This window comes from Marmota flaviventris, chromosome 6, assembly GCF_047511675.1.
Source record: "Marmota flaviventris isolate mMarFla1 chromosome 6, mMarFla1.hap1, whole genome shotgun sequence".
Classification (NCBI taxonomy): Eukaryota; Metazoa; Chordata; class Mammalia; order Rodentia; family Sciuridae; genus Marmota; species Marmota flaviventris.
In genome coordinates, this window is record NC_092503.1 from 99,425,910 (window position 1) to 99,452,653 (window position 26,744).

Consider the following 26,744-nt stretch of genomic DNA (forward strand, 5'->3'; position numbering starts at 1 on the left):
AGTTAGCAGCACATAGTCTTAACCAAAACGAGAAGGACAAAAACAATCTAGGACATACAGGACAGTTTTCGATCTAACAAAAAATGCTTCCTCTAGTCATTTCCAGATAAGTCCTGACTCAACTCCTCAGTAAGAAGGAGCTGGCCAGTGAGGTAAGAACCTACCCCTGTGTGTGTGATATTGAAGCATTTAGAAGAGCCAGGGGCAGTAGTGCATTTGTATAATTCTAGCAACTCCAGAGGCTAAGGCAGGAGTATTGCAAGTTCAAAGCCAGTCTCAGCAATTTAGTGAGGCCCTAAGCAACTTAGCAAGACCCTATCTCAAAGTAAAAAAAAACAAACAAACAAACAAAAAAAAAAAACCCAGGAAATAAAAAGGGATGGGGATGTGGCTCAGTGATTAAGCATCACTGGGTTCAATAGCCGATACTTCCCCCCGCAAAAACAAAAACAACAACAACAACAAAAAACCCAGTAAATAAAAAACAAACAACAAGAGGATGAGTGAAAAACTCATTCAAGGTGCTTTTTGATAAGGATGACTTCAGAATTGTTAAGAATGAATGAGCATTACATTAATGGAGTTAGGAAATGAGAAAATAAAGACTAATATCCAATAGAAAAATGATTAAGACAAATACATGCAGCCATTAAACATATAAAAAGATGCAAAAGACCTCAAAGGAGAAAACTGAAATTTTACCTACCATCTTTTCCAAAAACATCAAAGTAATGAACAACACTCAATGTTAGCATGTGGTGAGAGAAATCGGCACTTACAGGAAAGCTCAGTGATAGTATAAATTGAGTCAATGCTCTTGGATGTCAGTCCAGCAATGTTTTTTACATATAATAGGTGAATAAATCATATCCTTCAATAATACCAGCCAGTTCTCTGAACTTACCCTGAAGAGAAAACCTTACTCAAATATATAGAGATATATGTGCTTTCTGTAATTGCATACATTTGTAAAAAATGGGATTGTCCAGTAAATAACAGGGCATCACTGTTATGGCACACTTGTAGAATTGAAACAGGCCCAGTTTAAAAAAGTATGTTAAATGTGAAACCATTTATTGAAATAAAAAAATAGAAAAAAACTGTAATAATGAAATTATCATTTTTATTATCTTCTATATATTTCCTTGTGATATAAGAGTATTAGAAGTATAATTAGTTCTACTTTTCTGATTACCCAAATAAGTTTCCTAAATATTTTGAAAATGAACTGCATAAATTTCATCTTTCACATTGGGGGGTCAAGTCAGTTTAAGTAAGTCATTTTTATTTTATTTCAAAAGATGAAGTTAAAGAACCACTGAGGTGCTTGTTCACAGAGAGAGGAAAAAGGAAATAATTAGCACTCCTCAAAATTTCTTAATAGGAATTCTTTTTGCCTTAGTTATAGGTATATAAAATGTTGGGCATTACTTGTGGAATATTAGACATAAAATAAGAAGAACAATCTGACTCATAGAATAAGTGGAGGGTTTTTCCTGGTATTCTATAGTCCTTTTCTTTTAGGACAAACACTAAATTGTGGAAAAATGTCAAAAATAAGAACAGTAAGACAACTGAGAAGGGCATGTGTTGTTCCTGCCCCTCTATCCACACCGAAGAAAAAACACATTGGAAACACTATGATCTCAATAGAGCTGAAGACGGAAACAGGAGAACTGGACAATTTGTAATAATGTATTTCCCCAAAAGAAGAAATCCATGTAGTACATGGTGGACCTGCAACAGCTCTCTTGGTGGAAGCTGGCAGAGTCAAAACAATGGAAACACAACAAAAGATGACTAAAAACAAAGGCATCATTTATAGATCTGCAAGTGCTTCTTAAATGGATCTTGGGGCATTTGGGGACAGAGCTTTACTTTTCCCAATTCACATCATGAATTATCATTGCTCTCCCTTCTCAATACATTGCAGCTAATTACCAATGTCAGAAACAATACACTCAAGTTTAGGAAATAATATTTAACCCAATAAGTCAATCCCTGTGCTACAAGTTAGATAAGAAATAACTGTGCTGAAAGTGACTCCGTTTTATGATAGCAAATCCACAAATTATAACTGAAAATGAAATCAGTCTTAACGTCCCTACATAGGGAGGACTTAGAGATGGGGAGACATCTGACTTCAAATGGCTTGAAAAGAAGCAAAGAAGGGTCTATACAGGAAGGAAAAAAAAAATTCAAACTATCTACCTGTCATACAAATGCTACATCTGTCACTAGTTAACATTCACCTGTCAGAGTTACAGTGCTTAATCACCTTAAATTACTTCTCTGTAAATCTGGTTAATAAAAATGATGTGTATGTTAAATACTAAAATATCTTCAAGGACATCCCAAGGAAGAATTTAGAAACTCTGCCACATAATTTTAACCAGCAACTGTTATTTCTTTTATGTTTCAACATTAAAGGAATGAATAAAGGAAGCAATGATATTTTTAATAAGAATATCTATAATATTTGATTAGATTTTTATATTATAGCAATGCTATGTCACAAAATTTTAAAATTTTTCTTTCAATAAAGATGCGATTTGTTATATATTCTTTCATATGACAGAAAATTCTTTAACACAGTGGCTTCAGGGAATAAGATTATGGCTTCTATTTGCCTTATTAATAACAGGCATTTACCTCATTTGTTCAAGAGGGTAACAATATATGATTTTTTTACAATCATGAGAAACAAGGTAAGTCTGATACAATTTTACTTATTGATATTCATTATGGAGCTAGATATGTATCAAATTCCCCTATTTCAGTGTTTATAGTGTAGGAACACACGGTCAATCTATTAGGAGGGGACAATAGCACTCAAGGATAACAGTCCAAAAGTAAAATCAATTTAAAGTGTATTCTAAGATGTATTATCTTTAACCTCCAGGCTTTTATAGACTATTAAGAATTGTCATTTTGCTAGACAGATTACCAGCTATTTGCACACATGTTAACAACAATCTATATAGTCCACAACACAGTAAAGTATTCCAGTATCAAAGTAGTTATGTTCTATTGAAAAAAATTAAATTTTGATTTATGATCACTTTAATGTCTGTATAGACAATTATAGTTGCTTTAAATGTGGAACATTCCACTGGCAGCAATTACTTATTAGCTATACATGAAAATATAGTTCTTGTGAGTCTGTAGCCACATAGCCCAGCATTTTTAAGTGGAATGGGATGGTCTATCACACTCCAGTTTGGGCATTTCTCACTTTCCTGTTAAATGACATTATTTGAAGCAGGCCATCATTTGACTGTGAGTTGTAGAGTCAACTGAGTATTCCTAAGTAAGGCAGTGGATATCTCTCTCGTGCATATTTACTCTGTGTGTGTGAGTGTGTGTGTATATGTGTGTATTTTGTCACACCTATAGCTGGTCTTGATTTTTTTTTTTTTTACTCATTGGTCACCAACAATTAACAGAAAAAAATAGAATCTTTGGCAATAAAATTATTTCTAATAAGTGCTTCATTTTGGATATTTAAAAATAGAAAGTCATTTTATTTTTGATATTTTTGAACCTGAAACAGAAATCAGCTCAAATAACTGTCCTTCAATGGTACATACTTTGATGCCTCCATATCCTTCAGAAATAGCACAGTCCCATCAAGTAAAAGCCCACATGACACCTGCTGCTTCCTACTGGGGAAAAGGAGAATGAGCATCTGAAAAGGACCCCCAGAGATTCTGACATGCTGGTATGGAGTGGGGTGCCTGACTGCTCACTCTTCTTTCACTCCATCCTACTGAAGACAATGATCTCAAATTAGATCTAAAAATGGCTCTTTGTTCTTGCTTTTATGTTTGTGCCTTTCATTTATAAAGAGTTATTAAAACCAGGAAAATCCAACCAGTAAGAGTAAGTGTGCTACCATAATAAAAAATCCACTGATAATTTCAAGTACATAATTATACTGTACATATCTAACATGAGTTCTGGCAAAATCTTAGGTGCTAAATGTAATGCTACATTTTCATTCACCTATACTATGATATAAACTATGTAACTTAAGTCAAATTATTCTAATTTACTTCAGGGTTTCTTTTTGTCTGTTTTAATGTGAATCCTTTCATTTATTTAGGATTAAAATGTAAGTTCTGGATCATTTGTACTCCAGGAGCCCAGCTGAACTTCAGTCACCAAAATGTGAGACTGAGCATCTGAGAAGCATTCTGATTGACCACATCTCCTAGCTACTCTACTGCTCTGGTCATATCATGTGCATGCATCCATTACCACTGAATTCATTTGTTGGACTCCGAATCCACAAGAGGATTGCATTCAGATTGGCCTTTGGGAACAATTAGGTCATGATGAAAGAGCCTTCGTAAGTGGGCACAGTGCCCTTACAAAGGCTCCAGAGAACTAGTTGGTCACTTGAACACTGTGAGGACACAAAGAGAGGGTGGCAGTCTGTGAACCAGGAATGGGTATTTACCAGACACCAAATGTGCCAGTGCCTTCGTCTTGAACTTTCCTGCCTCTAGAACTATAAGAAATATATTTCTGCTGTTTATAAGCTTCCTGGTTTATGGTATGTTGTTATAGCTAACTATACAGACTAAGAAAATGCCTATTTTGAATCAGGCATAGAGTTGCTGCATTGACTATAATAAAGAATCCTAAAACTAAATAGAAAATTATCTTTGCTTGTGGTTTTCTATTTTACTTTGTTTTATGTAATTTTATTTATTTATGGTGTTGCTGGGATTGAACCCAAGGCCCCACACATGCTAAGCAAGCACTTTACCACTGAGATACACCTTCAGCTCTTGAATTTCTTAAAGTAAATGAGTCAGAAAACCTTGAACTTATAGTCACACAAATGTTATATGTATAATGCCCTTTTAAAAATTATAAGAAAGCCTTTCCAATTCCTATTTTATCAATTTACACCACTAATTTTGTACTTCACAACACAGAAGAATCTACATTTGTATTTATCATTTTTATTTAAGAAATAAGCTGGGTACTTACTGTGTGCTAGGAATTTTAACATGTACAAAATGAGGCACCTCTCTTGAGGACTTCTTAGTTAGAAAGATAGGCAGACACAAAAATGAGACTCACTGCCCGATTAAGTACTACATAAAACATGCTGGAGAGGAGGAATGCTAAAGCTGAGCTCACTGGAAAAGTTCAGGGAATGTCCAACAGTAAAGACATGAGACCTAAAACCCCAAGAGGAAAACACAGCAACACTGCAAGAGAATGGAGGATGAGTCACAAGGTCCATGAAACAGTCTAGAGGAGACTATGCAAGCCTTAAGTAACACTGGAGATAGAGAAGATAGGACCAATTTGACATGCTGGTGACCAAATCAACAAGTCTTGACAAATATGGGACTAGGGCAAGGTAGAGGGCAGAGGAAGGACTCACTCCTTTGAATGAGTGATTAGATGGTGATACCATTATCCTGGTGGGAACATATAAATGCTAGTCCATGGAAAGCAGAGTAGTGATGGGAGTTTAGCTGAGGAAGCATTAGTGTGGGGTCTCTGGGGCACTCTGGAAGGGATGTCAGAGCTGGTGATGCTCGGTTGGTAGAGCACTTGCCTAGCACGTGTGAGGCTCTGGATTCAGTCACTAGTAAGATAAAGCGTGTGCGCACACACAAAAAACAGTAATAACAACAACCGACAACATACAACCCTACAACTGGAAAACAGTAGTCATTAACTGGTGGCAATCAGCAGTACTTCACTCTTTCTGGCCTTTGAATTTTGAACACATATCAAATGACTAAAAAGGCCAGCCATTTCCACCTCTGAGTCCCCAAAGAGTGTGGAGAGTACCCAATCTGCTTCACACAGCACAGAGCTAGAGAAAAATCTACTGAGAGATCCTGTTATACCTGTACTGATCCTAGGGCTGGTGGAGAATTGCTGTCTGAGCTAGAGACAGTTCGTGGGGAGAAAAGCACCCGAAAGCAGCAATGGGTAGGATCAAGGGTGCCAGATGCGCCTTGCTCCTCTCAGGCATCAATTCTAAGGGTGAAGGCAAAGAAAACTACATTGGATCCTTGGAAACCCCATTTAAGCTAAAAATTTAAGCTAATCAGCCAAAAACAGGAGGAAGAATATATCATTAAGAATTCCAAGAAAATCTGAGCAAAAGAGGAAATATGTTAGTATTATACAAGCAAGAAGTATAAGTGTTAGAATCTTAAAAATTCTGATAGTGCTAACTAAAAACATAATAATTCAGTTATTTTCCTTATGCATTCAGGTCTTCTCTTTGGCCTGAATAATTGACAGAACAACAAAGTTCTTTCACTCTTAAGGTTGCTGATTAGGAAATAGTTCAGGTACTACTCCTATTTTACAGTAGTCTAACCTCAACCTCCTTGCTAAAAGCAAGACGGTTATGAACTGGCATGTGGCCTGTTTCATTCCTCTACTGGGTCTTACTGCTGCTCACATTTCTTTTTTTATGGTTTCATTATCCTATCAGTCTAGACAAAAGTAAAGAGAGTGACAAAGAAATTCTATGATATGAATCTACCAAATCAAAGACTGAACTTTTGGCCTCATTTTCATAGCTAGAAATTCAGGTTTTTGTGTTGTTTTGCCATTTTTCCAGACATCTGCAGAATTTTTCAGATGAAAATTATTAGGATTTCTGTCAAAAACTCTGATAAAACTATTCTGATTCCTCTGTCCTTATAACCTAATTCTAAGGAATAAAATAACATATAATTAGCATTAGAATGTTTGACCTTATTTAAGGGCTTTCCTATTTGTGACATTTAAGCTACTCAGAACGTAACAGTGCAATTAAGACTTTGGTTATCAGCACAGAGCTTATAAATACTATTAAGATTAATCATCGTACCCATGAGTGTTTTCCATCTGTAGTGTCCCCACTCTCCAGATGACTTGGTTTTTGGTTTTTTGTTTGTTTGTATTTTTCTATTAGGCCATAACCACTAGCTGTAAAGCAGCACTCAATATGCTAGAAAGTAGTAAGCAGTTTAAAGGATCTCAGAGAAAATATATGGGAAGGAATATAGCAATGAAAACAGGATCCCAAAAGGAAATACAGAGATAACTTCCAGCTAACTACTAAGAAGACTGCATGAAAATGTATTTTCATACTATTTTGCATTCCAATTTCAAAATGGCCTCCAAGAAACCTGACTTGGCTCTACTATCCAATTATATTTAGTTTTCAACAAATATAATTTGATTTTTATTATACAAGTTCCTTCCAAGAATTCTCGCTAATAACACGTATAAACTTAAATCAGGTAAATTTTCCTGACAGTTATAGAAATGTGACTTTAAGTACCAAAATGTTTTTTTTTCATTTCATTTTGTCAATTTTAAAAAGAAAACACTTTAAAATATAGAATATCCTTTCCTGACTTCTAAAAAACACTATACAGAAATCATTTAATCTTGATGTTATTTAAACATACTGGAAGACAATGGTGAAGACTGTTGACAATGACAGTCACTATATACTAGGGTCTTATCAGCAGAAACAAACATTATGAACAATACGTGCAGAGTGAACACTAGGAACATGAATTTCATGGTTATTTTTAAAATCTGTGATGTCGTGATATGTGACTGTGTGTTAAACTCACAAGTGGAACAACTGCTTATAGAGGTAAAAATACAGAAAAGGAAAAAAAAAAAAGGTAGTAAACGCCAGAATCATAAATTGGTGTTATTTTCCTAAATGTGAAAAAAAGATACAGTTAAGAAGGGAAAGGGCATAGAGGAAGGGGGAAGGAATGGGAAAAGGGAGGGACTGCAGAATGAAACTGACCAAATTATGCTACGTTCCTATATGAACATACCACAGTGAATTTCAACTTTATGTATAAGGATAAAGCACCAAGAAAAAATAAATAAATAGGGAGAAGGAAGACCAGTAGAGTAGAGGATGGGAAATAGGGAGAGAGAAAAGGAGTGGGAAAAAAAGGAAATACTGGGGACTGAAATGGAGCAAACTATATTCCATGCATGTATGTCAAAATGAATCTCATTATTATGTATAATTATAACATACTAAAAAAGTATAAGGGCTGGGGTTATGGCTCAGTGGTAGAGCACTGCCTAGCATGCATGAGGCACTAGGTTTGATTCTCAGCACCACATATAAATAAATGAATAAAAAAAGGTCCATCAACATCTAAAAAAATAAAAGCATTAAAATACATGTATTACAAAAATAAATGTATACATTTCAAAGAAGTAAAAAATGTATAATAGAACTTCATGCAAGACTAAAATGACAGACTGAAGCACTTTGAAGTGGCATTGAATCTACCCCTCCTCCCTCCACTGGACCAAGAACACAGCTGTTCAAGCTAAGCCAACCTTGTTCTATCCAGGCTCAACAGTGATGATTTATTCCAGATCTCCTTGTAGTGTTCCTTTCTCACTGATTCAAATTTGGGATGTTACTCTTATTTTTTTCATTTTCTTTCTGAATTATAAAATCTTTAAAGGCCCTGGCCATAAATGAGTTAAAACCTAAGCTTTGGAGTCAGAGACTTTGGTTGTAGGCATGGCTGCATCACACTCTGACCTTGATCCAATTACTTAACTTGGTGAAATCGAATTTTCTCTATCGGGGGGAAAAAAAGGAAAAAATAATACTGATCCCACAGTGGGTTTTCTTTGGGGGTGGAGGAGGTGGGAGAGTTGGGATTAAACTCAGGGACACTTAGCCACTGAGCCACATCCCCAGCCCTTTTTTAATATTTTATTTAGAGACAGGGTCTCATTGAGTTGCTTAGTGCCTCGATTTTGCAGAGACTGGCTATAAATTCAAGATCCTCCTGCCTCTGCCTACTGAGCTGCTAGGATTACAGGTATGAACCACTGCACCCAGCTTATAGTGTTTTCAAACATCACCTGAAATACTCTTTTAGGCAGGTTGTACCATACCTAGTCCATAGTAAAAGTAAAGCAGTAGAGCTGAGATTCAAAGCCAGGTAATTTGGATCTATAGTTCTTGTTCACTGCTACTGACCTATATTATCCTGCTTCATTCATTTCTGCATTCTGAAGGCATGATATTAGATTTGTATCCACTTATTCTAATATTTTTCTAAACAAAGTCATCCTATATCTGAATTCTGAATCCCAAAGGGCCTGTTACTCTTTCCACTATGTTCTCTACTAAACAAAAAAATCAAGAATCTAGCTTTGTAGTCTACTCCATTAAGAAAAATGCTAACTTAAACACCACATGGTTGAGGACAAACCCCTGTAGAGTTCTATTTCTTAGGTTCCCTAAGATGACACATATTCTTAATTCAAATCTCTTCAAATATGTTCTCTCAAATATAAGACACCTGCATGGGCTAAATTGTGTTTGTGTATTTTGTATGGCATGCGCATGAATTTTCTTGGCAGACTACATGCACATGTTAAATTACAGAATGGAGATCAAATTTTCCCCATTTATCTATGAGACTGTCATTCTAAACAAAATTCATAAGAATTCAAACAGACCACACAGAACATATGACCACTTCCTATTGGAGAAGTTAAAAAAAATAGTTCCTAGGAATTACATTTGCAAATTCTTGGTAGATTCACTGCTTCCTGTATTCAAATATGGAACACTGGGGAGAGCCACTTAAATCAACAGACATTACAGTTATCAAAAACTATGCTACCTATATAGCATTTGTGAAATTAAAGCACAAAAGACAAATAGACTAAAAAATCTCTGAAATATTCACTTTCAGGAGATGAGTCAGTAAAGGCATTTGAGCAGCAATTATTAGAGATGGGAAGAAAAAAAGAAGTGAGAGAAATAAAACCAATGGTAAGAGAACTAAAGGTGGACACTACTGAGAGAGGTAGAGGGAAGAAGGGATACGGAAGGGCTGCTGGTGTGGCTTTGCCATGTAGAGAAGAGTAGCCTGTGTGACACCAGGTTAGAAGAGGAATAAGTGAAATTCAGACTGCAGGGTTGGGAGGAAGGAGAAAAAAATAGTGACACTTGATGGAAAGTGCCTGTTAAAGACATGTAACGTAACGGTTAAAAGGTTAAGAAAGAATGGTAGCAGGAGAAGACAACGGGATGGAGGCAAGAGACTCTCTAGAGGAAGTCATACTGAAGCAGAGAAGAAAACAAATACAAACTAGAGGCGTAAGGTTGAAAGAAACAGAACTGCAGGAGGCTCAAGATCACAGATTCTTTCCCTTCTTCAAAGGAAAAAAAGAAAAAAAAAAATTAGAAGAAAAAGCAGCAAAAACCAGGCATCTGAGGAGAAAGGATAGGAAGTTTAAAGGAAACCATCCTGACTAGCCTCAATCAGGATTTGCCCAGAGAAAGAGAATGAAGAGGTGCTGTCTTCATGCTACACCACAGGACAGGATTCAGAAGGCACTTTTAGGGGGCCTTTGTCACCTTCTCCTTGGTGGTATCAAGAGAACACAGTGAACCAGGGGTTACAGCAACTCAGTGGCTTCTTCAGTAGTAACCAGGAAAAACGAAACAAACAAACAAACAAACAAAAACCAAAGGGACGTTTTCTACTTTGAGAGGGAGATTTTCACATGTGCAACTGAAGTGTACACTCTTTGGACCACATTTTCTGCAGTGTTATTTTTAAATAATTATTTGGGTCCTCAACTTCTTTGATCTTACCCTAAAAAATAAAACAGTGTGGACATATGCACAAGGTGAAACTAAGCCCTTGGATATCTGTGACTCTGAGCCCCAGGGATTTGGCTGCTGTGAAACTATGTAAACAAACCCTGAAAACTCTTGATGGAATCCAAATTGGTCTACTTTTACAAAAATATCAAAGGCAGCAGACAAAGCAATCTTTTATTTTGGGAATGAACTGCACAGTTTTTTTGAATAGGGTTATTAACAACTGAAATAAAGTATTTGAAGACTTAACTTAGAAATAAGAGGACTCAAGGAGCACCTACATTGTTTCAACTTGATAATGATTTTGAAGGAAAAAAAGATCTAACGACTGCAAACTAAAAAAATGTCAATATTACACTTTCCCAAATCTGTTTTCTAGAAGGAAATTATTTTGAAAAAAGCAATCATGAATGATGCTATAAAGTTCTTGTATTTGGTTTCATTTATAATTGTTTTCATCTTTATATTCTAAAACTAACACGGCATTATATATACTGTTGGTTTTTTCCTCGCTATTCCATAAGAAAAAGCACTATTAGTTAGAAAAAAAATTTTTGAAGGCCACCAAATTTAAGTTGTCTAAGTAACATAAGTTCAAGTAAGGTGAATGTGTAATTAAAACATGTTGACTTCACAAAACCATTCAGAGGAAATTCTGACAAAAACAAAGCCACCAAACCCTGGGAATGTTACCTCAGGCTGCTATAAACCTGCTGGCCTTGCTCACTAGCAGGGACAAGGCAGTGGCAGTGAGGGTTGCAGGGCACCAACTGGTTTTAACAGTTAAGTTTAACATAAATAGCTAAAATGTAAAAATTCTTTATACATAAAAGTTTTACATATCTATTACATGTATACTTAACTATTACGTTATATATGGTTGTGTGATACCATTTAATGGCATTTAAAAATATACACAAAGAATTTAAGATTTTAAAAGGAGGAACATGTAAACCCTGTTAAGTTTCCCATAGAGTCAAACATTGCAAAGTGTGTGTCAAGGACTCGGAAGTCTTTCTCTAAGATTTTAAAAGTGAGGAATAAAAGCTGGTTACGTTTCTTTACACATGCACATATTCCTCCATTCTTACAAGTATAGGCTGGTTACATGCACAAATTTCTACATGTACATAATTTTTAAGTAGTCATATTTTAAACTCAGGGATTTAGCATATATAGTTTAGACAGAAACGACTTCAACAGGATAATGTTTGAAATAATAAGTTTCATAATGTGCTCTGAATGGAGAAATATTGGAAAAGTAAGACACAGGAAGCAAAAAATGAAATTCAAGATAGTTTCTACCCAAGAAAATATCTGAAATGTTCAAAACTTAATAGCCTTAACTGCTTCACTGAATTAGTACTAGCTGTATTTTAGTAATTAAAAATAAATTTAAATAATTTGTCTGAACATTAAAATATTGGTAGTTTATTACTTCTGTGTATTTTTAACTCCTTTATACATATGTGAGATGTATAATTTTTCTTAAATTCATATTGATTTTATAAATATTTTCTCATATTAATTCATTCAAAATGAAATGAAATGATCTCCTGCTTCAGACCACAATAGCTTGTACTAGATCAACTCTTTCACTTAAAATAATAAGGACAGAAAAATATCTTAAAGATAAATAAAATAAAGATAGTCAGGGCTTGTAGGGGCAAGATCACAGATAAAGTCAGATTTTTTCTTGACCATATTTTTATTCACAAGTTTACATTTGCAAATTCACAGTGCAAGACACTGAGGCCAAACAGTAAATCGCGGTCAAGAGCTTTTCATAAATCTCAAAAAGCTAAAGAAGACAGGCCAGATGCAGTGGTGCACACTTGTAATGCCAGGAGCTTGAGAGGCTGAGGCAGGAGGATCGCAAGTTCAACACCAGCCTCAGCAATTTAGCGAGGTGCTAAGGAACTCAGTGAGACCCTGTCTCTAAATAAAATACAAAATAGGGTTGGGGATGTGGATTAGTGGTTGGTTGAGTACTCCTGAGTTCAGTCACTGGTACCCCCCACCAAAAAAAAAGGAAAGATAAAGACAACAAAAATTGGAGTCTAGAGCCACCAAGCAAAAAGTACCTAAGGATCCCTAATCACAGAGAAAAGGAAAGCAAGATAAAGTACCACCAAGAAACTTTGCAGTTACTGCTCTTTTGGTATTTGCCAAAGTTTGAATTGTTCAATGAGCAAAAAGCATGAAAAAAGAATAAAAGGAAGTCACTGAGAGGGTAAGAAGCTTATGAAAACCTTTGACTTTCAACACCAGAGAGATAATACTGGAGTTTAGATTCTCCCTAGAAAGAGAGACCCCAATACACAGTTCAGGCTTTTATATGAGATACCAGAAGAGTTATATACATATAGAATAAATGGAAGCTTGGTAAAGACCACTATCCCAACACTAAATACCTTCCTCATGAAATCTCACTCTTTCTCTTCCTATTAAATATCCAACATTCATTCATTCAGAATATTCCAGGCTTATGAGAGGACTGAACCAAACCACCAAAAATTACCAAAAAAAAAAAAAGTAGAGGGAGGTTGAAGGAGATAAAGCAAAAAGCCTCATATGTCCTGCTTGTGGGTCAAAGTTATCTCCCTCAGATTCCCAGGATCAACCCTAATAGCACCTTTGGTGGTGGGAGAATTCAGCTGATTGGCACAGTGCCAGTCCAAGTGTTTTATCATAGGAAACACACCTTGCAGTTTAAAGTCCAGGCTCTTCTGAGCCTAATGCCTGGGCTCAAATTCCAAGCCCCCCATTTCCTACTTCTAAAACTCTGGATAAATTACTTAACCTTTTTGTTCTTTGCCTCTGAAGGTGGAAGTAACATGATATAACAGAGTCTTGGAATAGAAGTCAAAACACCTAAAAGTCCTTAAGGTTACTATCAGTTGGGTGACTATGCATGGACTTTTGACTTTGTCAATTTCCCTCTGCTCATGTGTAAAAAGACAAACCACAATACTTTCTTGCTGTTTGTTTGGGTATTGGTTTTGTTTTTCAGTAACTGCTCTAAAATTTCAGCCAGTTTAAATATGACTATTATGACTCAGATACTGATTTTTTTTCATGATTATGGATTTTCTTCTGTGGCACATATTGGATTGATATTTAGCCAAATGGCAATGTTTTGCCTTTCACATTTATTTACAAGTTTAAAATATTTCCTGTGTTTGAATTCACGGGGTAAAAATAAAAAGGTGATTATTATAAGAAATTAATATAGCCTAAAGGAAAGTTTTGGCATGTGAAAGAAAATGTAAACTTAACCATATTTTTTCTCCCTTTTAAAGTTTCAAAAGTCCACTAATTACTTAGTAGCTAATACATATAGAAAAACAGTTCTGAAGGAATACAACCATGAGATTTTCATCATATCAGCACTGGTATACCAATGGGTAAGAGATAGGTGGAGGCAGCAGTAATCATGAGGATTATGTTGTCATTGATAATATTGACAGTTGCCAGCCTATGCTACAATAAAGCACAGATAGCCTTCTGGTCAACCTTATTATTGTTTTTAAATCCCCTACAGAACAAGAATCTCCCTTTATTACTTGCTTTAAGGAAGGCAGTTCCCACTGCCCTATTTTGGTAGAGATCATCACATTTCACTACAGAAAACCAATTATTTTACTATGGGAAAAATCATAAATGAAAAAAAGTCAGGAGGCATTTTTTTATATTATACACAATATGTATATATCAAGTTCATTACATATTATCATTATTTTTCAGAGACTTACATAGAACCTTAAGATAAAGACATAACCAACAAATTTGTGTGCACACAAATTTCTCTATCCATCTAGTTAACTAATAGGGAAGAAAATTTCTAACATTAGCAGTAGTTATTATTTCTACTGGGGACTGTAATTTAATTTTATTTTCTTAAACTTTTTCTGTATTTTTTTCATGTTTTCCACAAGGAGTATAATTTCTCTGATTCATAACAAAAAGTAAACCTTAGATATATAATAGATTTGTTAGACTAATAAGTTTATCAAAAACTACTATGGAGATACTTTATATATAACATAATTTTTCTACTTTGAATTTCAAGAGGTGTCTCTCTCATCCTCTGATACCTAATGAGCGAAATGATGGAAAAAAATTTAGACCTTTTTAATACAACAATCACTTGAATGATAGTAATATACTCATAGCACACATTTGTATGATCAAAGAGTATCTTTCATATAACAGAGACTTTGTAGGCATATAGAGAATAAAAACCAGTGTATACCATTCACTATTATTATTAAAAATATTTCTGGATTTTAAAATCAGAAAATTATATCTTAAAAATAGCTTTAACAGCCCAAAAAAAAAAAAAAAAAAAAGTCACCTTCCTTTAGACATAGGACTAAGCAGTTACAATTCCCTGTGGTGGCAGTAAACTGAAGACATCTTCATACTCCAGGAAGACATTGGTTTTCTATTGAACTTCAGCTGGCTCTAGCCCATTAGTTTGTTGGTGATTATTATCACAACACTTGTTATAACCTATTTTGTATTTTTCTCAACTTTTAACTAATCAAAATATTAATTTGTCCAAGGACAAGTTTGATGACATCATTGTCACTGAAACACTTCATGACTTCCTGAACTCTACTTCCACAAAGTTGTATCAAGGAACTTCTATAATTTTGCCCTAATCTACCTATTATAGCATCCCTTGACTTTTTTTTTTCCTACCTGATTGTACTTTTCTCATATTCTCTGCGGTCTAAAAATGCTAAGATCTCCACCAAGTTCATACTTCTCAAAATTTCTTCACCAAAGCATGTGTGAGGCCCTGAGTTCATTACCATGGATGGCGGTGGGTGGGAGGGAGTGTGGATCCCAAAAGGGCCTCTTAAAAATATGACCTTCTATGTGACACCTTCCAAGTTCTAATACTTTCACTTTACTGGCCCACAACATAAGAATTGTTTAATTATTATCTGTAAAATTGCTTAAAAAGACTAAGGGATGGTTCTACTTCTCAGCAGGGCATATGATCATTTTTATCATAGGTTCTGGGTCAGCATCTAGTCACACTATTTATCCATTCCACTGAACCTGAATCATATGCAAGTTATTTCCAACTCTATCTCTTACCTAGGCCCACATGGTCAGGACTATTCTCCAAGTCTAGTCACTGTGTTTATGTTTTAATGTGAACCCTTTTCTCTTTATCTAGACATGTCTACAGCCGAGGTCACAGAGCCTGAGGTTATGTGTCAGCCACTTCAAGGATGTATTCACTCTGTTGCTCTATTTGTTCCAGCAATTGACCTCTTTTGGTCTTTCTCTAGCAAAAAAAGAATCCATAGTTCTGCCCTAATGCTTCACCTATGTCTGGTCTGTTCTGACCACAAATATACGAATGGCTCACTCCTTCTTTCTTCAAATCTTGGCTCACAAGCCACTTTCTTAAGGCCTATTCTAATCACACTATTAAAAATGGCAACTACCCCCACCACCTCTCCCAATTTCCCTTACCCAACCATATTTGTATTTTGATTCGTTTTTCTCCACAGCACTCCTCATTTACCATGTTTATTATCTCTCTTCCCCATTTGTGTGTAAGCTCAAGTTGAGAGCTCTCGGGAATTCCCAGAACTTAGAACAGTACCTGATATATAATGGTCACTAAACAAATATTTGCTGAATGAATGAATGAATGGCCTAGGCCATTTAAAGCTCTTAAGTCTAGCCAAAGCCTAGCCAAAGTTCAAATGAACTCATCAGAGGTTAAAGGACAACTTCATTGTCTGTCTGGCGTTTTCTTCCCTCTTCAAATCTCCCCTATATTTTGAACTCACAATACCTGTTTCCTTTCAAAGTACCTCCTGATCTTCTGTCTGCATTCTGGGTGTTGATATTATCTACTTAACATAATCTTCTTCCAGTTCAGATCAATTATATCTGAGTTTTTAAAGATCATTTGAAGACTGACCAGTTAAGACTCCAGTAACTGATATAAAGGTATACACCACAGGATGCTTCTGTAGCAACTGCAGGAGAACAGGCAGAACCTTTCAAATACAAAATGTCAGTCTAGTGTTGCAGCTTCCATTAACTCAACAAGGCTCCCATGGCAACCTCATTACTTAACTCTAATCAAGAGGACCATCAGGTGAAGGAAACCAACATCCTCATATTCCCATGAAAATGAATTTTTGACAAGATGCCTCCAAGTGTACTGAAAGTCTTAAGCTTATCATCTCTCTAATATTTTTATCAAGAATGCCCACCCCATCAGGTCAAGTGTTCTCCTTTTTGTCCATTTTCCTTCACTCACTGTTGGACAACACCTGCCCCCTTTCCCTGTGCAGTTATTTTTTCTGACTTAGACCTGAAAAACCTGAGATTGGAAAATTCTGTTCCTATGGAATTTAGATGTTATAAAGGCAACATGAAAGCTCAGTGTTTTATGATAATGTTTGAGATAACAATTGGCTTTGCCATTTCAACAAACTACTATAGGTGCATCATCAGAAAATGATTTCACATTTCAATTAGTAACTGGTTTTTATTTTAAGCCCGAGACAGGAAAGAAAATGAGCAAATATAAATAATCATAAAAAACAGACTTTCTACTTCAGAGATTCCTTCAGAGACCTACTTCAGAAGACACAGCTAAATTTTGTACCATCATCAATAACATTCCCACAGAGTCCAAAAGAAAGATTGCATACATTATGTGCAATCTGTACAGGACTATTTTGACCAAAAAAAAAAAAAAAAAAACCCACAAATTCTGAAAAACCAAAAATGTGAATAGATAAAATGGTCTTAAAAACATTTTCCTTAGTCAGACAAATCATATGCATTCTTAAATAAGTCAAATATTTGTTTCTTTCTAAGTATTAACTAAAGCTATGGATTAATAATAGCAAGGGAAAGTTTCTCCTGTCATCTGTAAATAACTCTAAAGCTAAGATGTCATTTTATTTTATTTACTTATTTATGTATTTTATCTTTTGGTACTGGGGGGTCTGAACATAGGGGAACATTACCACTAAGCTGCATTCCAACCCTTTTAATTTTTATTTTTCCTGAAACAGGGTCTTGCTTAGTTGCCCAAGCTGGCCTTGAACTTGCAATTCTCCTGCTTCAGCCTCCTGAATAGCCTATACCACTGTGCCCAGGTAAGTTGCCATTTTTAAATGAAAACCTATTGAAAATAAAAGCCATAGTTGATTTTTAGATATTAAAAAGTACTGCCTGAAACACATGAAGCTCATAAGTTACTGATGATTTTGATATGCCATCAAACTGAAGATTTTATACAATTTTATCTTCATTTTTTATATCATTCCAAAGTTTTGCTTCAAAAAGCCTGAAAACAGGAAGAATATTACCAAAGCAGAATTTTTTTTAAGGTAAGAGGGCTAAGTAGGGCAGGCCATAAATAATATTCTTCATGGCCTTTTGAATTATATTAGAAAATTTCAGTAAATAATACATTATGTAAATTAAGAGATACTTAAATGAACTTTCAATACCAAGATAGCAAGGCTATACTTACTAAGAACTTCAGAAATTCACAAAACCTTGAAATCTTTCATAAAAATAGAACTCTTGCTACATTATCTTTACTTTAAAAAATAGTAAATTTTGTCATTTATAAAGTACTGTATGAAAAAAAAAAAAAGATTTTTTTTCTCCTGCTCTGTAAAGTATGCACTGCTCCTTTAGCTTTCTGCCAGAATTACGGATCTTTTATGGTTTTCAGATATTTAGGTAAGAAAGTATGGTTTGGCAAGTTTTTTCCTTCAACACCACTTCTTTTACAAAGGAAGATATCTTTTTGCACAATCTGAATATAAAATAGATATACTGAAGCTATCTTCATAGTAGGTCTTATTTCAAATGTAATTGTGTTGAATCAATTATTCCCCCAGTTTGAACCTTCTAAGCAACAATATTTGAAAAATGTTGTGCTGTTCTGCAATTAATATACTGTACCTATTCATTCAGATACTTTGTTTAAATCCTTTCAGGAATGTCCACATCACAAATGGCTAGTCATTGTAGCTGGCATTCCTAGTAAGACCCTGTCTTATTAAATCCTGAAGTTGGTCAAAGATTGTTATCATTTTAGAAGAAGAAATGCCAATTCAGTGAAGCAAAAATATAAGCTTATGCAAAAATAAGGGTTGCAAGAACAACTTTAATTTTACAGAATTAAGAAATAAGGTCATAGAAATAGGAGGAGGTGAAAGGGATGGGAAGAAATGTCAGTGCCATCTAGAATGCTAAATATGTGACAGGTGTCATGTTGGAAAAGTCAGCCATTTCGTCCAGTCCTCACATGGATTCTTTGGAGTACTAGCATCTCCATGTAACATGTGGAAAAAATAACTCAGAGGCTGTATTTGCCAAGTCTAATAAAATGAGCTGAGATTTAAGCTGAGTCCAATATTCTGAGCCTTCAAATCACTGCAGGATGAATTTATTAAATAAGAGTATTATTTAAGTTGGGGTAATTAAAATTTTAAAAAGACTATTTTTTCCCATAAAAGTTATCAAGTAAGTCAAGGAAGCATTAAAAACTGTCTTACAATAAGGTTAAAAGTTCTCTTAATAGTACCTTTTATATTCTCTTCTCCCCTTAAGTAAGTACATTGAAAATAACATACTTAATATCACCAGGGTTAGTGATAATAGTAGAAGCATCAAGTGAGTGTACCCCTAGAATAATGTGGAATGTAGCACCAGAAGTTTGGCATAGAAAGATTTTTCCCATATAGGCAGAGCAACAGTTGGCAATACAATTTTAACACGTTGTCTCTCTTCTCTCTCTCTCCCCTCTCCTCTGAGTCCCTCCCTTTTTTTCTCCCTCCCTCCCTAATCTCCACTACCTCATCACCCTCCCACCTTTCCTTCTCAGAAACACATACTCAAATGTAAATATGCATTAACATATAATGCACTTTATTCAGAGAAAAGATGTTCAATTTAATATCACAGGATAGTGATGTCATTAAATCTGACTAGGTGAAATATACTTCCTGGAAGAAACTAATTTTGATTGAAATTCAAAGAATGAAAGGAGAGAGAGATGATCCTGGCCTAATGAAGGCAGTGATGCAAAACACATAAATGACACTTAGCTGGCCAGGACATGGTTGCAAAGTGATGTGGATGGAAGTAACACAATGCCACAATGAAAATCATTCAGACAGCGAACTGATTCACCAAGGAGTACAATATTATTTTAAGCATGATTAGAGATTTGGATAAAGATGCTAGATTTTTTTTTAAGAAAACACCAGATGACCACTGCTTTCTATCTTTTATTAAATTAATAAAAATACTTGGGAAGGTACAAAGACTTATTCAATGCTACTACTTATTTTAGAGTCCTGGTGAACAAGCTTGTAGCTTAGTACTACTTCTATACTACCAGCTGAGATCCACCCCCCATCATCTATTCACCTTCTCTTTTGCACCTATGGGCCCAACAGATGGTTAATATTGGTCTGTATTACTAATAACTCCCAAGGCCAAACAGACACACCCAGGAACAGTGAGTCAGGGATGAACCAAGACCTGAATGGGAGTGATATGGTATACAACACCTCAGGAATTGCTCTGCCCTAATTCTCACTAGACTTTTGCTTATGTGTCTTCTTGATTCCATATTTCACAAGAGTAAGATTCACATCTCAGAGAAGAAGCCAGGTTAGAATTAGGAAACATAAATGCAAATAACATTCTGGTTAAACATTACATATTCAATATTACCAGAATTTATAACTTTGTAAATATATGCCACTGAGTGGCTAAAAAAAATTACTTTAATGAAAGATGACTTTTTAAAGTAATTAGAGGGGATGTTTTCATAAGAGGAGTTCACAGTAATTAAGAATATATGCATACATCATCTTGGGAACACTTCTTGAGAGACAAGTAATTACCTGGGAAAACTCTTGCAAGACACTTTCAGACTTTATGAAGCTGACCCAAATGCAACTGTCAACCACACAGTGAAAAATAGAAAGGGGTTAAAAAATTTCCAGTAAATTAAGATATGTTCCTTTAGGGTAGAAGTAAGATAGTATCTATAATTGAATTTTTTCTAAGGAAAATTCTCAAACTAAGCAAATTCAACAAAAAGAAAAAAAATTGTTTTCTAAATAATTTCTAAGTAAAAGCTGACAAAAATACATAAATTTTTAAAATTTAGATTTTTAACTTATAATAAAATCATTTATAATTATTAAAGAAAAATGATTCAGAGGTCACATAACTCAAGCTAGAGATAGGAATATACTAGTGAAATTAAGAAACAGAATACTGACAGTGTAGCTCCATGATGGAGCACATGACCCTGGGTTCAATCTCCATCAATGAAGGGAAAAAATAATTAAATATTCTCAGTACAGACAGAAGAGATACTTTTCCTCCTTTTCTCAAGGGACTAGAAGGCTAACTTAGTGTTTATGATTGACCAGATTTCCATTGTTTGGACCTAAGCAGATTGCATTTGGATCTTTTCATTACATTTTTTCCCATAATATGGCATTTATTGTCATAAATGCCTGATCTCAATCGCAAACAGAGCAGTTACAGTGTGTTTAAGTTCTTTTCTAAGATTGCTTCCTGGGTTCTGCTTTGCTGTTTTCTAGATCTACTTGTTTGGCCTCCTATCTACAGTTTTACAATGTTGATTACCAAAAATATCTCCCTGAGAAATCTAGTCTATCCATTAGACTCTACCTTATTTAAATACTTTGTAAATAAAAAGATCAACCTTTTATATGGACATGATAATTCACTGAGTTGCCAATAAAAAGTATTTATCCTCTGAAAATGATTTAAAACCAGAAAGTTTATTCTGATGACAAATAACAGGCTTCTAACAATTATGAGAGATTAGAACAGACTATGACTTTCTGTTGAATAAATGGCAGTAATGAAAATCACTTAATCTTAAAAGTAATGTGTTCTGACAAGCTTTTATTCCATACTGTTTGCTTTTATTATTAAAAAAAAATTATAGACTTTGTACAGATGTAGGATAAATAATCTGAATTTTTTAAAAATTGAGTCAATAATCTCCCCTAAAATACTTTATCCTGTAAAAATCTTTAAATACACATAGTGAAATATGAAGAAACCTGCAAAATACTTGAGAAATAAGCATTACATGTGTATACAGCCAATTTGACTTTAATATTTACTGCATCTGGGTAGATATTCGCATATTCCCCAATACTTTTGAAAAACAGCAATAACAACAAAGTGATGATCTATTATGATTTCAACTGTGATATACTTGATTTATAAGACCAAATAATATTCTTTTTAATTCAGCGTGGATATGTATATATAAAATGAATAAAATAAAATTCTCTTTCTTTTATGCACTCTAATTTTATGGAAGAGAAGCAGAACACTACATTGTTTTACAGTATGGAACTTCAATTTCCTCTGTTGCTAATTTAAGTAGGAGTTCTCAGTAGAAAATGACCAGGTAGAGGATATTACTTTTAGAGGCTTATTAATACACAGTGCCACATTAGAAAGAAAAACTCATAAAAAGGTTATAACTAATATTTAGTTTTAAGTGAGTGTTATCCTCAAAATATGATATCTCCTGCATTACTAGACATCATAAAAATGCAATGTCCCAAAGGAGACTAGCTCTGGTGTAGGCTGATATGTGCATACCTACTAAGTCACCTGAGTGCAGTCTTAACCTGCATGGGTAGGTTTCCAATTTTCCCTCAACATTGAGATTGAAATGCATATCATGTCCCTAACAGAAGTTAACAAAGTTTGCCCTCAATATGTATTTTGTATTTAGAAGTACTCATATGCATTCTTGAATTTTCTGTTTTTTAAAAAGTACAATGGTATACTTGGTTCACAGAACACAAGATAGTTTTAAAAATATTAAAGATTCAATTCAGAAAATTGAACTGACAGTTTACTTCATTCAAACAACATCTGGTCATCTTCTGTATGCCTGATTCTATAGCTAACTTTTAACAACTAAAAATAGATTAGTCATTTCATTAAGAAAATACTGCTCAAGGAGTTAACCTAGCTAAAAGGCACATTATCTGAGTTCAAAAAAATCTGGAGGAAAATATCACTTTACTTTTGTGAAGCCTACCTTTGACATTAGCTTCAGAACACTGTGTCTCCGGAAACTGATAGAATTTTAGCAGCCTGTCTTGCAAACTGTCATGTTATTGAGGACTCCAAGGGCCCTCTATTTCCATACTCCATAAACTATACTTTTTCAAACATTTCCTTGTCTTGCTGAGTAGAAGAAAGCAGTGATATGTATGTGCCCCTCCTAAGATCCCTTTCAGATCTAAGCTTTCGTATCAAAGTCTCTGTCGCTAATATGTACTTTGTGATTTAAAATCATCATTTTTTGTTAAAATATTTTAAAACTTTAGTTGTGCTTGGGAAATCTGCTGGATTCTTCAAAGTGCCTTCCATGGTGCTCAGTACATAGAAGAAAAAGAAAACCACTGAAAACAAAAACAACTTCCAATAACTTTTACTGATAAACTGAGTATTTCTACAGCTTCTTCTGAGCTCTAAAAAAGGATTTGTGAGATTTATAAGCCAATATAAATATTTGATAAAGAGCACTACGGACCTGAAAAGCTAAGTACCTCAGAATCTTACTTTAGAATATCACATTATCATGTTGATTTTTATATTGTTTCCATATAACTCAGAAAACAGATAAGTGAAATTATAGTTTATATAATAGCATAAGCCATATCCAGAGCAACAATCAGTATTTAGTCTACTTTGTAACAATAAAAACTTGACCATATCCACCAATATATTTCTTTTTTCAAAGGTTAAGAAATCTTTAAGTGCTTTAGACTTATGAAAGTGTCAAATTATCTTATTCCCAGTCCCCATACCTTAATATTCAAGGGCAGAAGGCTTCTTGAGTATGTTATGAAGAGAAGGAAATTACCCCCGTTAGCTGGGCCCTATTGCCTCTCTCCCAAATGCATGCATTAAACGGGAATTATATCCATAGGTACACTTCCTGAAAATAATCGCCATGGCCTGTATGTACAGAAATCCCTTTATTAACACACATATCTATGTACTCACTGTGATTTTCTACATATCAATTTTTTTCATTTCAAAATAAAAATGATTACCTTTCTTGCTTCTTTTATCATCTTCCTAATAGTTTCCTTTATTGTAAGCAGGTGTGCTCTTGGCGGATGAAAGAGGAGATCTATATGGGTGCCCCCTAAGAGTCCAGGCATAACATATGGCCAGCCTAAATCAAGATTTGGAGCTTCCACATCAGACTCAATGGGCCAGTAAGTCCCTGAAGATGAGGTATCATCATAGGAATTATCAGTACCATGCACTGCACTTTGTGCCACCTTCTGAACATTTTTCAAAATGTAATTGATTTCTTCCTCAGCTAGGAAGTCTGCAACACGTTCCTTCGCAAGAAATTCTTGGTATGCTTCTAATCCATGTTCAATCAGGGTATCAACGGCCACTCGATACCATTCCTTATAGTGAGGTTCAATGTAGTTGTCAGATTTACATTCCTCATTCAGTGAGGAGAGCATCGATGAAGTCTCCATGCTTTCGAGAATACGACAATGGCACTTTCAAATGTCCATTTGCTAGAGGTATCTGAGTGTTTGAAAAAAGAAAATCAAGATCAGTCAGAACTCTGTATTCAAATACTTTATTAAACATGTCGACTACTATTTTTACATCTATTCATTTACATTACCAGCAGCTCAAACTGCCATGCATTTCATATCCAAAATGACATTAATAGCACTGCAATTCATATATCCCTTACAGTTAAACACATTTCTTTTAAAAACTGTCATTTCATTTTCCTTTTTCAAGGCATCTCTACTTCCCGTTTCTCATCTAAGATAATACACCTGTTTTCTCAATGCACTCAGAAATTCTTAACTTAAGTCTAGGACCATACATGTTAGTTATCAGTTTCAACAAGCCCCTTTAAAATAGAATTAAAATACAGTCCATGACTGACTAGCCATTAGTGTAAGTCACTACTGAATACTTGTTATGCATATAATAATATGCTAAAAAATGTAAAAAGCACAAAACACCTGTCTTCCAGGAATTTTACTAATTAGGTGAGGTGGGCTGGCAAAACGCACACAAAAAAACGTTAGTTATCATCTTGAACAAAGTCATTTAGTACTAAGAACCAAAAGGAGTATGCATTCATATTAATTAATTAATGCCTATATCAGTGCTTTAAGAACAAAAAGCAAGTAGAGATAAATATGGAGTACAGGAGGTATGAATAGCCTTGTGCCAGAGGGAATTTCAGTTCAACCAAGAGCTATGAGTAAGAGGAAGATCAGGTGACAGGAAGAAACATTTTCATTCCATGTAAGGCTAAAAAACATAAGCAACCGCAGAGAACAGAATTGAGCATGTGCATTAAGAAATCAGGGGGCAAATCTGGTATGCTAAATAGCTTTCTTTTACCAGGAGTAAGAGATAAAGTTTAACAGATAAGATGGAGACAGGTATAGAGGGACTAGGAGATCTTTCGATTCAGCAAAACTTATTTTTCAAACAATTAGTCTGGCAGTGGCTGGGGACTGGAGCAGAGATACTTAGCTCAGTCTTTCAGTTTTCAAATACCTGGTGAGAAAGTGACACAAATATTCAAGAGATGGTTTAAACGAAAAAAACGAATCTGAAATATAGTGACTGAACAGTGTACAGGTGGGAAACTTAGGACATCAAAGGTAAATCAGAAATTTCTCTTAGGAATCAAAATCTACCTATCCAAACTCATGCTCAATCCCATACAACGCTCACAAAATGTTTTTCATCCAATCATTCACTCAGGACTTCACTGTGTGAGATATTTGAGTGGACATTATCTCAGTCAGATAAGAGACTTTTCAATCTTTTGAAGTCATGATTTCCATTATGAGGTTCAAACAAAACATAACTCTATGATGTACTACAAACACTGATTTGACAAAAATTGGCAGAATCAGGCTGTCCTCCAAGGGCAAGAGGAGGAGCACCTAGCTCATCTGTTAGTGTGTAAGCTCTGGTGTAGAAAGATAAAATTTATTTTATTACCTAATTAAAATTAGCATAATCTGTTGACAACCACCAGGGACACATGCTGAAACATGTATGGGTTTCTCTGTCATTGCAGGAGGTGCTAACTTGTTCCAAACCACATTTCATTCGAATTCAGTGGTTTTCTACAAGGGAGATTTGCCCCCAGGGGGCAATACCTGAAGGTGTTTTAAAATGTAAACACTTGCAGGGAGGGGTACTCCTGGTAAAACTACTGGCCCAGGAAATGTTGCTGGTGCACAGGACAGACAACCACAGTTAGGAATTATCTGGCCCAAAATGTCAACACTGTCAATGATGAGGACTCATCACATGGCTCACCTCACATACATGTGCTATGGTGTTTGTCAAAGGTTCATGCTAGAAACTTGTCCTAGCTATTACAGTATTGGCAGGTGTTGGGTACCGAGTGAGGTAAGGCCTGGGGAAGGTGATTACAGCACAGTCACACTACCCTCATGAATGGATTCAGGTCTTTCTCTAGAGACTGGGTTATTTCTCTTGAGACTGGATGACATGCCATGGGAATGAGTTAGTTTTTGTGGAACTGAATTCCTTACCACTAGCCTGGATTGTTATAAAGCAGGTCAGCCTCCCCTCTGCCTCTCTCTCCCACACAGGCTGACTTTCCCTTTCCACTTCATCATGAAGGGACACAGCATGAGGACCTCAGCAGAGCGGGTATCAAAGCCATGCTTTTGGATCTCCCAAACTGTGAGCTAAATAACCTATTTTCTTATTAAAATACCCAATTTGGGGTATTTTATGATAGTAACAGAAAATGGACTAAGACAATATGATATCTTACAAATTCATAACATTTTCAACATTAAAGTTCTCTTCTGCACGTAATGCTCATTGTTAACAAAGTTCATGATCATTTGACAGAATCAATCCATATACTTATTTACCTTCCTAAGATTTAGTGTAGTTTTCCTTTGATAATTCCATCCCAAAATGGAAGAACAGTGGTTACATACAAAAA

General features: G+C 35.0%; 1 protein-coding gene across 1 annotated transcript in view; it reads right to left on the reverse strand.

Annotated features, from left to right (window-relative positions):
• The window catches only part of Fam83b (family with sequence similarity 83 member B), a 59,623-nt gene extending 35,374 nt beyond the window's left edge, over positions 1 to 24,249 (reverse strand). The window contains exon 1 of the mRNA XM_027938182.2: positions 23,806 to 24,249. Within this exon, the coding sequence (XP_027793983.2) occupies positions 23,806 to 24,249 (444 nt within the window). The remainder of the gene's footprint in view (positions 1 to 23,805) is intronic.
• Between the last annotated feature and the right edge of the window lie 2,495 nt (positions 24,250 to 26,744).